The 14,158-nt window shown below is 43.4% G+C and overlaps 1 protein-coding gene across 10 annotated transcripts in view; it reads left to right on the top strand.

The window, feature by feature from the left end:
* Window positions 1–14,158, top strand: part of CTBP2 (C-terminal binding protein 2) — a 222,982-nt gene that overhangs the window by 196,245 nt on the left and 12,579 nt on the right. For all 10 annotated transcript variants that reach the window (XM_063132797.1, XM_063132791.1, XM_063132793.1 and 7 more), the window contains 2 exons: window positions 3,404–3,548; window positions 11,014–11,220. In XM_063132797.1, the coding sequence (XP_062988867.1) occupies window positions 3,404–3,548; window positions 11,014–11,220 (352 nt within the window). The remainder of the gene's footprint in view (window positions 1–3,403; window positions 3,549–11,013; window positions 11,221–14,158) is intronic.

The raw sequence follows: 14,158 nt of genomic DNA, 5'->3' as shown, positions 1-14,158 counted from the left end.
ATGCTGTGGACAACCTGCCACCCAAAGGAAACTTGAAAGCAGGACATGAGTGCAACAGCATCCTCCCATCCATGTTCCACAGCAACTGATGTACATAGGCATTCCAATACAGAGCCCTTCTCATCAACCTCAGGGTCTGAATACCAGGGTGTTCACGGAGGTTCTGATACCTTTGGTGACTCAGACATACCTGTACCTGGAAGGCACTTTGATCTGGTCCCCATCTGTGAACAAGGACACCAAAAATATCTAGATGACTCTGAGCTGCCTCAGGGACGTGGGTTAGTGGTCAACATGGACAAGAGGCCCTTGCCAAGAAGTTGCCTTGGTTGGAAATGTGATGACTGCAAATCTTATAACCCTTGCATAACAACTAGGCATGATGGCAGGCAAGGTTCTATCTGAGGCCCCTACAGCAGCTACTGCGCTCTTACCAGGATCAGATAGCATGAGAATCTTTATTTATTTTATTTATTTATTACATTTTTATACCGCCCAATAGCCGAAGCTCTCTGGGCGGTTCACAAATTAATCTTTGCAGTTAACCCTCTCCCTGCATTGGTGGCTGTCCACCTAACACAGAGAGAATGAGGAATTGGCTACAACTGAGGACAATTGAGCTGGCCTTGTTGGCCTTTCAGGAACATATCCAGGATGCCAACATGTCTTATTCAGGAAATACAATATGTTCGCAAAGGGCTACGTAAATGGGCAAGGCAGAATGCACTTGGTACGACTCCATCAGGAAGACAGCATGATACTAGAATTAGTGCAACTTCATCTACACTCCTTTAAGAAAGAATACCTGGAAGGAATTAACAGTATATTAGCAGATTTGCTAAGCAGGACATCAGTAGAAGAAGCAGAGTGAGCACTCAAGCCATAGGTGTTCCAGATAGCTACTCAGAGATCTTCTGTGTTCATGACCACAAAACACAAGTCCCAGGTTTCTTCTTATGGCACCCATGCCCAGAGGCAGAGGTCACAAAAGCCCTATAGCAGGTTTCCCCAACCTGGTGGCCTCCAAATGGATAACAACTCCTGTCATCCTTAGCCACTATGGTTGCCAACACATCTGGAGTCCATCAGATTAAAGAATACTGCCCTGGAGGCACCTTGGCCAGCAAGCCTCCTCTATGTGTTTTCCCCATTCCAGATTATGCCAGCAGTTCTCATGAGAGTCCAGGAGATAGCAGTAGATGTCATACTGATGGTGCCCAATTGGCCAAGCAAACGCTGATTTTTGGACCTAATAAACTTGCCAGGCCAGATGTTTCCAACGTGTGTGCTTCTAATTTGACAATGACCCATAATACACACCTGTCCAGAGATGTTTCAGCTCACAGTCTGGAGGCTGAAAGGCAAGCGCTGGAGGAGTTAGTTATTCTTACCCCTCAGAGATGAAATCCACTAACAAGGTGTATGGGAACACATGTTAGACCTACTAGTGGTGGGCAGATGGGCCTGGCAGATCAAAGGGAGGCAACAAAATCAAGAACATTCAAGATTTTTTCCAGGGACATCTTTCTAATGGTCTGAGAACTAAGATGTTCAAGAGGCAGGAAGCAACACCAAACAGTATCCTAAGCTGCATATCCAACCATTCCCATGTCCATGTCTTCCTAAAGGTCACAGCAATATTTCCTCATTCTGGAATCTGAACCAGATCCTCTCAGCATCCTCTCGCAGGTCCTGTGATGCGCACTGCCCTTGAACCACATGCTCACTTAATAACCAAACATTAAAAATGGTGTACCTGATAGCAATCACTACAGCAAGAAAGGTCTCAGACCTAAATGTTGTAACTTCCGACTGTCAACAGACAAAGTAGTATTACACACCAACCCCACCATCTTTCCTAAGGTGAATTCAGTTTTCCTTGGTGCCCAAGTTCTTTCAAACTATGATGTGAGGAGGGATGCTGCTTCTCTTGCAGAACAACTGGTTGGTTGACTCTGCCTCCAATGGAGGGAGGAGCCTACTACAAACATGTTTGAATGTCCTCCATGAGTCAAGGAGAGTACATGGTAAGTGAACTCATTTTGTCCGCTGCAGATTTGACTGGCCATCTGTGTTAAAGAAAGCATGGTAGATTTTTTTTTCCCTGCCATGGATTTCCATGTGTGATAAAGGTTGGGGACCGTATGAGGCTTCCCCACATCAACATCGTAGTCTTCTGTAGCCACATAAAGTTTTCTGCTATATCTGTAGCAAATGTCCTTGTCAAACAGGACAATGGTGGGCTGCAGAATTCTTGTTAGCTAGCGAACAAGTAATGAAAGTAGGATGAATTCCTTGTTCCAGCTGTTGCCTTGAGCAATTTCTCATCTATCCAGCTCCCACCAACTCTTGCTGAAATCAAACCTAAAGAGGTAGAATGCAATTCGTGGGCTGGAAGAAACTGGCAGGAAACACCACAGAAGGGCCATTTTAATCTGACCATATTCTAGTCCAGCCTTCCCAACCTGGTGCCCTCCAGATATGTTGGATTGTGACACCCATAACTCCCAGCTAGCAGGGAATTGTGGGAGTTGCAGTCCAATGCATCTGGGGGGCATCAGTTTGTGGAAGGCTGTTCTACCCATATTCTCCATTTCTTCTCAAACAACTCTTCTCCTTTTATTGGCGCTTTATGAATCTTACCAGTTCCAAAAGTATGGTAATATACAGTATATCTGTTGATCTTCTGGTATCCTAAGGGATATCTTAAAAGAGGCTAGAATAACCTCCCAGTTGAGAAAACTGGGGGCTTGTTGCACTGTCCTTTTGCACCCTGGCTCTCGGGAAGTCCCATCTGTCTTTCTACCGTTTAGATTAATGTTGTTGAGTAAGAAGTCTTTATCTGCATCACAAAGGTTTTGAGAACGTTTAATGATCAGTGGGCCTGTGAAGGTTCAGAAATGATTGAGCATTATTTAGATAAATACCTTAGCATGAGAGTACATGGGAGCATATAGTTCGCTCAGACAAAATATCCTTCTGCCGCTGAAAGGTGGTCCAGTGCCACATGGATGCAAAGGCAGAGTATTGATGCATTTCTATTTATGACAGAGACCAAAGAGCTCATGCAAATTCTCACTGCTTATGATTTTTGGTTAGTCAATTAACCGTTTTCACGCGAGTTCTGTCAGTGTGTTTCACGCAAATGAAGAATAGTCCTTCAGGGCAAAATAACCTATACATAAACACTGGGGGGTTATTCACATCTATGCTGGAGTTCTTTACGGTTTTCACTGTTACTTGGGAGTCTCTGAGCACTTTATCAGATTGAACCATTTGCCTTGCTAGATACTTTTGTATGACTCATCACCGGACTTCAGCAGCTGTTACCGGAACACGTCCATCTGCTTCACTAATGTCTATGATTTCCTTCTTTTTGTGTGTGCCTGTGTGTGTCTGTTAGGTTTTAAATGAAGCCGTCGGAGCAATGATGTACCACACTATCACTCTCACCCGGGAAGACCTAGAGAAATTCAAGGCCTTACGAGTCATTGTTCGGATAGGCAGCGGTTATGACAACATAGACATCAAAGCTGCAGGGGAGCTTGGTATGTTTAGACTTCATTCCAGTAGAACCTCTTAACCAAGTTATCTGCAGTGGTAGTTTTTAAAGTAGCATAAATGACTTTATTGTCTCAGAATCATGTTTACAGCTTGTTTTTTCATAACGGTGGCTTTGATATGACAAAGCAGCTTTCTTTTACTTGATGCGATACAGCTGCTCCAGAGTTCACATGGGAGCTCCAATGCAGATACACAGTTTCATGCACCTAAAGCATGCATTTCATGCACCATTCCCAGCTGTAAAATTGCATGGAGTGAATGAAATGCTTTGTGAACTTCTGGTGTGGACATGAAACTTCACTGGCATGGAGATCATAGTTCTCTATCCCAGCGAATAGCCCTTCTGTCTGGTGATTGCCTATTGCATACATGAACAATCTCCTACCATAAATAGAAGACCAAAACTGCAACCTCCATGCCTGGGTAGCTCCATGTTCACTTTGGAATCCTAAAAGCATTGGATTATATCCTAATGCTTCCAGAAAAGCCGGTGAATGCTAGGAGCAGAACTATAGGACTGGCTCAGACATAATGCTATCATCATTTAGCAGTATAAGAATGAGCCTAGGCAAGCTGTGGGATCTTGATGCTCCCCACTCCTTCTCCAGAGCAGCAATGAGGAAGGTGGAAGCTTCTGTTTTTTTATTAACTGTGGCTTGTTGTGTTGTTAGAACTCAACAAACTGAGACTAGTTTTAACTATGTTTCATGGAAACAACCCAACTTGAAACTGTAGTTTATGAAATTGCCTTGTTTCCTCTAACCATCATTAAGATTAATCATAGTTTAGAGTTTGGACATCACACTAAACTGTGGTTAGTTTAAAATGCAAGCTTCTGATCACCTCACGACCATGCTAGACAGGAAAAGGGAGCGTGCAGACTTCAGACTTGCTGTGGCTCATTCATGAAACATTAAACCATTTTAACAGTACTAACATACAGTTTCTCACAATGTCTACATGGTGAAAAAGAACAAGCATTTGCATTTTACACACCCATGCAAAAGACTCAGCTGTGTGTTCCTGGATTCAGGTGTTGTGTCTATTAATTTTGCATAGCTGTTCCTTGTTCTTTTTGGAGAATATTTTACCCAAATATTCATTTTTCATTTTATATATCCACATTCTAAATCTTTTCATTAGGTTGCCTAATCTATAAAAACATCATCAATGGATTTTATTCTTATCCAAGTGAGATCCTATTTCTGCTTGGATCCTAGAAAATGTAATGGCAAAAGTAGTCATAGACTAGGGCATTCAAATTGCTGCAGATAATACCTTGCATCCAAGGCTCAAACAAGAAAGAATCAGGAGTTCTTTTTTAAAAAAAATCATTTACTTTTACAAAGCTGTTCTTTCATATCCAGTAAATAACACCTTTAAGGAGGACTAGAGGACTATTCAGGCGCTATGCAAAGTGATAAAACTCACGACGCAAGCAGGAATCGTACAGCTGTATGTGCAAAGATCTCCCTGCTGCAAACATCTGCACTGTGTGTGTGGATGCTTATGGGCAGAACTGTGTTTGACACGACATCAGGGACGGGGCGACTCAATGCAGCCCCGTTCCAGTTTACATGGTGAGTCACCGCTTTGCACAACACCTGAATAGAGCTGTAGTGTCTGGGATATGTAACATGGGTTTGTCCCAAGAAGAAATCTTGGTATGAAGTTAATGTAACAGCTGCTAAAATGCAGTCACTATTTAGATCTTATCCGCTTAACTGCACGTTGTTACATGATATGCCTTGACCTTATTCATGTTTACAGGTGTATTTACATATAGCATGTCCACATTGTGTGATGTATTCCCAGCATCTTTTATTCCAGTAAGGAAGAAAATGGTGGCATGTTGCTTGGTTGAGACATTCTCTTCAAGTATAGCCTATTTCAGTTGAATTGCAATTGGGTATCTTGTGTCCCTTAATATAAAATGCTCCAAGCGCTGCTGCTGCACATGTGTGTATACATACATGCATACATACACAAGCTGTGTACACACAACATAACAAAGTTTGGATAGTGTTTCTGTTATTGATCACTTTTATGACATTCCCACATATATTTATTTAATGTTTATATACCGCTTTATTTCCATAACTATTAAGGTGATACATAGCAATAACAATAATATTTTAAAACAATAAAAATAAACATTTAAAACAGTAAAATATTAGAACCACTTTCTTCAACTGGTGCCCTCTGGATGGTTTGGATTTCAACTTATTTATTTATTTATTTATTTATTTATCACACTTATATACTGCCCCCATAGCCAGGGCTCTCTGGGCAGTTTACAGAAATTCTAAAAAATTAAGATAAAAACGAGTATACAAAATTTAAAATTCTAAAACACAGAACATACACACATAAAGCATTAAAAGCTGTTAAAAATTAAACATGTGGGTAATTAAGATGTGCCGCTATATGCCTGGACAACTTCTATCAGACTCTGCCAAGAATCCTGGGAGATGTAGTCCTGACCATCTGGAGGGCACCATGTTGGGGAAGGTTGCAATAGAACCTTAAAATAGGTATGTATATATACATACACACACACACACACACACACACACAACCGAAACTCTCTGGGGGGTTTACAAGTTAAAAACAGTGAACATTAAAAACAAATATACAGAAATTTAAAACCATCAAAAGTATAAAAACAGCAATATCCATTTAAAACAACTATTTTGGGGTCAGTTAAAAAAACACCTCAGCATACGTTGCCTGGGAGAAGAGAAAAGTCTTAACCTGGTGCCGAAAAGATAACAATGTTGGCGCCAGGCAAGCCTCATTGGAAAGATCATTCCATAATTGGGGGCCACCACTGAAAAGGCCCTCTCCCTTGTTGCCACCCTCTGAGCTTCCCTCGGAGTAGGCCCTCAGAGGAGGACCTTAGATGTTGAGCATAGTGTACGGGTAGGTTCATGTCGGGAGAGGAGTTCTGTCTGGTATTGTGGTCCCAAGCCGTGTAAGGCTTTATAGGTTAAAACCACCACCTTGAATTGGGCTAGGAAATGTATAGGCAGCCAATTCAAGAGGGCCAGAATTGGTCTTATATGTTTGAACCTTCTCATTCTGGTTATCAATCTGGCCGCTGCATTTTGCACAAGCTGCAGCTTCCGAACCATCTTCAAAGGCAGCCCCACGTAGAGCGCATTGCAGTAATCTAATTTGGAGGTTACCAGAGCATGGACAACTGAAGCTAGGTTATTCCTGAAGCTAGGGTAGGGATGGGGGGAAGGGAGTGGTAGAAGGCACTCTGAGCCGCTGAGGCCACCTGAGCCTCAAGGGACAGAGATGGTTCTAGGAGAATGCCCAAGCTATGAACCTGCTCCTTCAGAGGGAGTGCAGCCCCATCCAGAGCAGGTTGAACACCCACTATCTGGTCAGACTAGATTGAAATGAAGTGTCTTCACGCCCTTTCTGAAAGCAAAGAGAGGGGGAGGGGCAATCGTAGGTCCTGAGGGAATCCATTCCATAGTTTGGAAATAACACAGGAGAAAGACCTTTCAGGTGTGCTTTCTGTGGGTAATGATGCCCTCAAAAAGGCCAAATTTATCTTTGCCTTTATAGGATCCCTTTGGAGACATGGTTGACTCAGGGGATATTACTTAAGGGCTACTTGTCATGATATGGCTATTAGGTGGCAACTATTTGATCTGCCTTGACATGGAGGCTATGCCACAAACTTAAGTTGTCGGTATATGTCGTGGCGAAGGCCAGCGTGGCACCCTCACAGCTCTTCACTCCCTACCCCTTAAAAAAATTAAATAAAAGATCTGAAAAATGTAAGGGCACCACATTCTCTTTTCTGGTTCCTGAACCTGTCGCTGATCAGAGGGCAGGAAGAGAAAGCAAGGCAAAGGGGTAGAGGAGAGAGAAAGGGTGAAGCTAAGAGTGGGGAGAAACTGCGAGGTAAAGCGCTGGAGAGAGAAAGAGAAAGTCTTGGGGCTAGGAAGCAAGATAAAGAAGAGGGTAGGGATGGGGGGAAGGGAGAGAAGTAGCAAGGAAAGGGCTTGCAGGAGAGAAATAGCTAGGCTAGAGGCTGGGAGTGCAGCAAAGGAGAAAGGTCTGTGTGGACAGAAGACGATTGAGTGGGCCAGGAAGCAACGCTTTCCATTTCCCGCTCCCTCCCGGCCTCTAGCCTTGCCGTTTCTCTCCCCGCCAGCCAGGCCACCAGGGCAGCCATTATGTGATTAGTCACACCCTCAGTGGGAACCATTTTGTGGTGGTTCCTGCAGCAGTTCCTCAAACTCCCAAATGTGCTCATAGGTCCAAAAAGTTTGGGGATTCCTCTTCCACATGGCAATTATTGTATAGGAACAGTCCCAAAGCATCATTGGTATACTGGAGACATAGTTTATCATCAGTATTGATATAACCATGCAAAGTTGGCAAGTTTCTTTTAAAGGCCCTTTTTAATGGTATTGTACATAGACATTAGCCCCCTTGGTTTGATATCTCGTAGGAGTGAAGTCTCTTGTTGGATGACAACAAGCATAGACAACTAATTATGTTATCCTTAACTAGATTTAAGAATTATAACATATTGGCCATTTCAGTGCGCTACTAAAATGCTAGTGAGCTGTTTGCAAGCAGCATTGTTAATTGTTTTACCACTAATGAGTACCACTGCATTAGCATATAAAATAAAATTGATCTTTATAGGGTGCCAGCTGTATATGTTTGTCGATAGGGTGTCATTAAAGTGATTAATTGCTTCAGAGTACTCCATTGTAAATCTTAATAAAACTAAAGAAACACGTATCCTTTGCAGCAGTCATTCTAAACAAGACACTTTGCCAAATCGTTCACGTTAAAACGTTCTAACTTGCCTGGGAACTCTCTGCTGTTTTTCTTACAGCTTGACTTTGCTGTCAAAAATGTGTAGATGGAGCAGCTTCTCAGGAAATTTTTAAAAGAAGCCATCAGAGGCTGCCTATTCATATACATTTCGAAGATTTCCTTCTGAGAGTTCTTTCCTTCCCAGCCCTCAATATGTCATCATACCGAAAGTGTTGCTTGCATGGTCTTTCAGATGTTGTTGGACTCCCAGTTTCCATCAGCCCCACTCATCAGGGCTAATCTCAGGGCAGAATTGGGATAAGTAATGGCTAGCCTGGCTGAGGATGATAGGAGCTGTTGTCCAACACATTTGTTTGGGGAAGACTGATCTAGATGGTCTGTTCTTCTGACTTTTTATCTCTGGCCTATAGCACTGCAACATTTAAACCAGAAAATCCACTGGTGACAAAGAGAAAAATGGCAATTGGCAAGAGAGGCTTTGCGCCTTGTAGACACTTAGGGCTTTATGCCTGCATTACAATTGCTTCTTGTTTTTCTCCCCCTTTTGGTACATTGCCCATGGCAGACTTTTGGTGGCTATTAACAGTTACACATTTACTTGACTGCTTCACATCATTTTCCATACCGCCTCTAGCTCGCTTCATCTGGGTCATGAATGTGGCCTGGGCTGATTTGCAGGAAGTTTGCTGTTAATAGGGAAAGGCCAAAATATTGTTGTAAACAGAGGTTTGCAACTTAGTGTGGTCCATCGGTGTGATGTGGAAGTTAGAGTGTCAGATGAGGGCTGGATGCACCTGGGTTCAAGCCCCTGCATGGCCACAAAGCTGTTTCTCAACCTAATATAACCAACCTACAGGGATAGGAATGGAAACGTGTGTTAGGCTGCCGTCAGCTCCTTGGAGGAAGGGTGGGATAAAAACATAAGAAATTCTTTGATTCAGTGTTTCAGACATAGTGTATTTGGGATTGCTCTCAGTCCATTCTAAAAGACTGTTTTTAAACTTGTATAGTGGTCTACCCATGACGTCTTGGAAAATGGGGTCAGGATGAGTTTTACTTTTAAAGCAGTGCAGGCAGATGGAGGAAAAGATGGTTATGACATCATTCCCAGAATGATTGGGATGTGGTTTTGTGGGCCTGCGAAGCAGCTACTTCTGCTGAATGCTGCTTCTTTCTCAGGAATCCTGGCATCACAAAAGGCCAGTCCCGTGTTGAGTAAACATTGCTACACTTTGGCAAAGCCGCTTATGCTTCTTAACCCTGTCCTGTTGTTAACTTGCATAGCTTGGCATTACCTTGTCCAAGTAGCTCTGTCCCATGAGGACAAGTCATCCTCCTGCACGTAAACAGGGCGAGGCAGGAAAAGTAACTCCTTTGGCGATCTCAGGGACTGAATGGCTTAAATGGAAAGCATGCGGAAAGGAGCAGAGGCTAAGGGTCAGAAGAGCTTCCACATAGAGCATGCACTTTAAAGCAGCATTGGATTCCACGTCAGCCATGCAGAGTAGGAATACGTGGAATCGAAAAACGAGCTCTCTCTCCTGCGTGTCTTCTAGAGATTAGTATTGGTAATGAGGACTGGGATTCATTCATAGTGCCCACAAATGTCAGGAATGATTGTTGAAGCATGGAGAAGATTAGAGAAATAAGACGGGCAAAAAGAATGGCTCTCCAACAAGAGGCTTGTCCCTTTACATCAGTCTCATTGGTTCTGCCCACATGGATGAGTTGGCGGGTGAGCCAACAACTGCAGAGCACCTTTGGTGGCTGCAGCACTCCCTCCTCAACATCCGTATGAGTGGCTCAGTGGTAGAGCGCCTGCTTTGCATGCAGAAGGTCCCAGGTTTGATCCCCAGAATTTCCACGTAGGGCTGGAAAAAGCTCATGTCTGAAACTGTGAAGAGACGCTGCCAGTCAGTGTCAGCAATACCAGCTAGATGGACTAATGGTCTAAGGGAGCTTCCTATGAGAAGAAAGCAAAGAAAGGGCTCTCTGGCTTCACTTCCTCCCTGGAACAGTCTTTCCTCAATTCTACCAGCCCCAGCCTCAAAAAACAGTAGTTGGCGATGGTTTCTAGGATTTGCTTTCCTTAATGGGATGATGCCAGCTTGTATGCCTGTACTGATCTCCAGAAAAATCCACTTCCAGCCACTGCAACAAGCAGCATTAGAACTCAGATCTGCACATCCATAATGAGGGTAACACATGAACATCAGCTAACGTGGAAGTTACTGACTTAGGCAAGAAACATGGGTGTTTTTGTGCAACATTTCCAGTCTGCTGCCAATTGAAGTGGTACTACCAGGCTAGTTGGACAAATAGTCTAACCTAGTATGAGGCAGCTTTCTATGTTTTCCTAGGACAAAACATCTCTGCATATGGAAAACCAGCACATCAAAGAGGAGGCTTGCTTAAAGCCTATGCTGTGATGTACTGTCTTTCCATATGCAGGGAATTTAGCAATTCTACACGACTTCATTCCCATATTAAACCTGTAGAGTGCTTTTTGTAACTATTGAGGATGTACTTAATTTATGCGGGTTACCTGAATTTTTAGTTTCACATTAGTGAGAAACCTTGTGATTTCCTGGCAATTTTCGCGACCCCTAAGAAGTGGGTTTCTGCTCCTTATTCCAGGGATTGCTGTTTGCAACATCCCCTCAGCAGCAGTAGAAGAGACGGCAGATTCCACTCTGTGCCACGTCCTGAATCTCTACAGGCGGAACACATGGCTCTACCAAGCACTGAGGGAAGGAACCAGAGTGCAGAGTGTGGAACAAATACGGGAAGTGGCTTCTGGAGCAGCACGTATCAGAGGCGAAACACTTGGCCTGATCGGATTTGGTATGTTGGTGACTTCTGAGGGAAATAGTATAAATAGCCAAAACAGGTCCTGTTTCCTTTTCATTTACATAATAAAACTTTATGTTATGGGGCAGCAAATATGGTATAATGGTATAAATTATATACCATTTATATATGGTATAAATGAAAAAAATAAGTAGGGACCAGGCCTTACACAGAGATGTGTGTGTGGATTCTGGAATCATGCTTCACAACTCCAACTTTTGTTATTTGAGAAAGCTGAAGTTTTGAGCAGAAGACCAGCAAGGGAGAAGAAGGGGCTCTTTCCCCTTTGGCTGTGTATTTTTTTCTTTTTAAACTTAAAATTATGTGTTCTCCCAACAACAACCACAACAGCCTTTCTCCCACAGGAGACAATACCATTTATGCCGTTCATAAAATTCTGCTTTTCCTAGCGCTTGTTTGCACTTGGCACAGAATATGCACAAGCCTTGCTTGTGGAGAGTTCATAGGCCATGATTTCAACCTTCCTTGTGCTGTGAAGCACCTGGAACCCTGCCCCATCAGTAGAGGAAACAACTTTCTAAACCGTAGAAACCACGAGCAGAGTGGTTCCAATGCCTGGAGCTCTAATTCTTTCCCAAGTGAATCTTTAATTGCTGTTAGAGGACTCACACTCCTTGCCCGCCCGCCTTCCCCTGCCATTTCTGTGCTCAGAATAAAGGAGGCCACTGAATGGCCATTTGCACGTGCTTCCCAAACAGATTGTTCAACTTTTTCCTCCTATCCCAGGCACTGAATGGCACATTTCTGCAATGCCCATTAATGAGTAATTGTAATCAAAGCTGGGTGTGCCTCTGCCTGCCCATCTGTGCCTAAATATGGCACAGTTAAGAAAGGGGAAGGTTCCCCCCTCCCTATTAATCACCCCACAGAACCAGTATTATCTTATTCTGATAGCTCCTTTTCCAACATGAAGGTCATGTCTGGTTCTTTGGCTTTCTCTACATTTTCTAAAAAGGAAGACTCCTGTCTTGATGTAAAAGTCGGTGAGTTGAGCCCAGGCGGTGACATTGAATTGGAATGACATTGTGGATAATGACCTGCTGATTGCACTGCAGCTGTCCCTCTTTATCAGAAGAGCCTTATTAAACCTTTGCTTCCAAACCATGACAGTTGTCTTAGTCATGCCCAATTAAATAGCCATTCAGCAAGAGTGCAGAAGGAAGAGAGAGTGGGGAGGGGGGAACCCTACAGCAAACAAGTTGCTCTTATTATAAGCAAGGCTCCGAGGAGGCTTGTTGTATTGTTGTATCAAAGTCATTCGTAATAAGATTTCCTGAACAGGCCTTTCTGTTTTAGATCGGGATTGAGAGGCCATGCAGAGGCTTAAATGGGGCTGGAGTGTAGCATTTTTGTGGATACTGAGAGTGTTGAAGCTCAGCACTCCAGTACTTTGGGGAAAATGTACTATGGGCAATGGGAGTCAGTCCCTTCACCAACTAGAGAGCCTCCCCATCCCTCCCACTTCCGTTTTGAGAATTTAGCAGTACACCATTGGTACGTCTACACCCCCTGTTCAAGCTGGGTGATGCTTCTGTATCCACATAGCAACGCCTGTTTACATTAATTGCCTCTGAAGTGCAGTGGCAAATAGTTAATGGACATTTTTGATAAATGCCATAGCTGCTTATATTCTAAAAGCAGATTTGAGTAATGTCCTTGTACACGCTGCATTACACGGTCCGTGTTTGACCTTCAGCTAAGTTAGCAGTAAGCCTGTCTATCCAAAGAATTTGTCTTTTGGAGGTTTAAGATCTACCAGCAAAGTGGAGGTGGGGGTGGGAGAGGGAAGGACACACAGGAAGGTGTTCTCTGATACCCTCTTGTGCCTGGAAAGAAAATGACACATCCGGATGGGTTTCTCAGACACACACATCATCAGATTCTGTATAAAAAGAAACGGCAGGTGAATTCAGGTGAGGTGCTGGGGGAAGATACCATCAGGGATAACTTTAGCATTTAAAAAAACCCCAGTAAGTAATGAGTAAGAGATGATTTAAGGCTTTAGTGATCATATTTATCCCTTATATGTTCATGCATTTATCCCTTATACAGTATATTCTTGCAGTCTAAAAGGCAGGTTATTGTCAATCCCAATCTTAGGGACTGTAGCCATTACTATGTCACTAGGGCAGGCCTGCAAGACGTGTGATCCTAAGCCCTGAAAATTGTCCACCAAGAGCCTGATCACCCCCGTTTCTTCAGTTCCAGGCAGCCAGCAAATATGGGAGGCTTACCAATCCCTTGGCCTGTCACTGTGCATGACTAGTGCCTTCTGTTTGATCCTGCACAACGTAGGACCCATCAAGCCAAAGAACAGTAGCACTACCCTCAACTGAACCTTCCTTTGTGTATGTCCTGCTTTCCCCATCCCCAACATGTCTAAGACCAGAGATCCTGCTCATCCTGAGGATCTTTTCACACAATCAGAGTTGTATCATAGCCTTCTTTCATGAGGGCAATCGTTCTGCTATTTGCAACGGTTTAAATAGATACATAGATGTAATGTAATCACCATGTTTAAATAAATAAATGAATGAATGAATAAAAAATAAAGGTTTGTTATAGGTAGAGAATGCCATGGTCTTCTTTTATTTATTTCTCTATATAGATAGAGAATGTCATGGTCCCCTTTTATTTTATTTTATTTTTAAACAGCACTGAATCAGCCTGCAAAGAGAGGCATGTTCTCGAGGGCAGGCTACAGTGCAGAGAATGCTGGGAAAATACGACCCCCCTGGGCTGGTGATTCGGTTTTCAAGGGTTGCAACGAAAACACCTGAAATCCTTGCAGTTCGGCCATTTTGCAGGCTCACTGCCTATTCTGAAAGCTTCCCGCCCTGTTGGTGCCAAAGTGAACTTGCACAGAAATGCCTCCTTGGCTCTGGCCAGTGGGGTAATGCCCTTTGTTTCC

Source organism: Elgaria multicarinata, chromosome 8 (assembly GCF_023053635.1).
Source record: "Elgaria multicarinata webbii isolate HBS135686 ecotype San Diego chromosome 8, rElgMul1.1.pri, whole genome shotgun sequence".
Classification (NCBI taxonomy): Eukaryota; Metazoa; Chordata; class Lepidosauria; order Squamata; family Anguidae; genus Elgaria; species Elgaria multicarinata.
The sequence above is the reverse complement of the archived record's forward strand: the minus strand, read 5'-3'. Positions and strand labels throughout refer to the sequence as shown.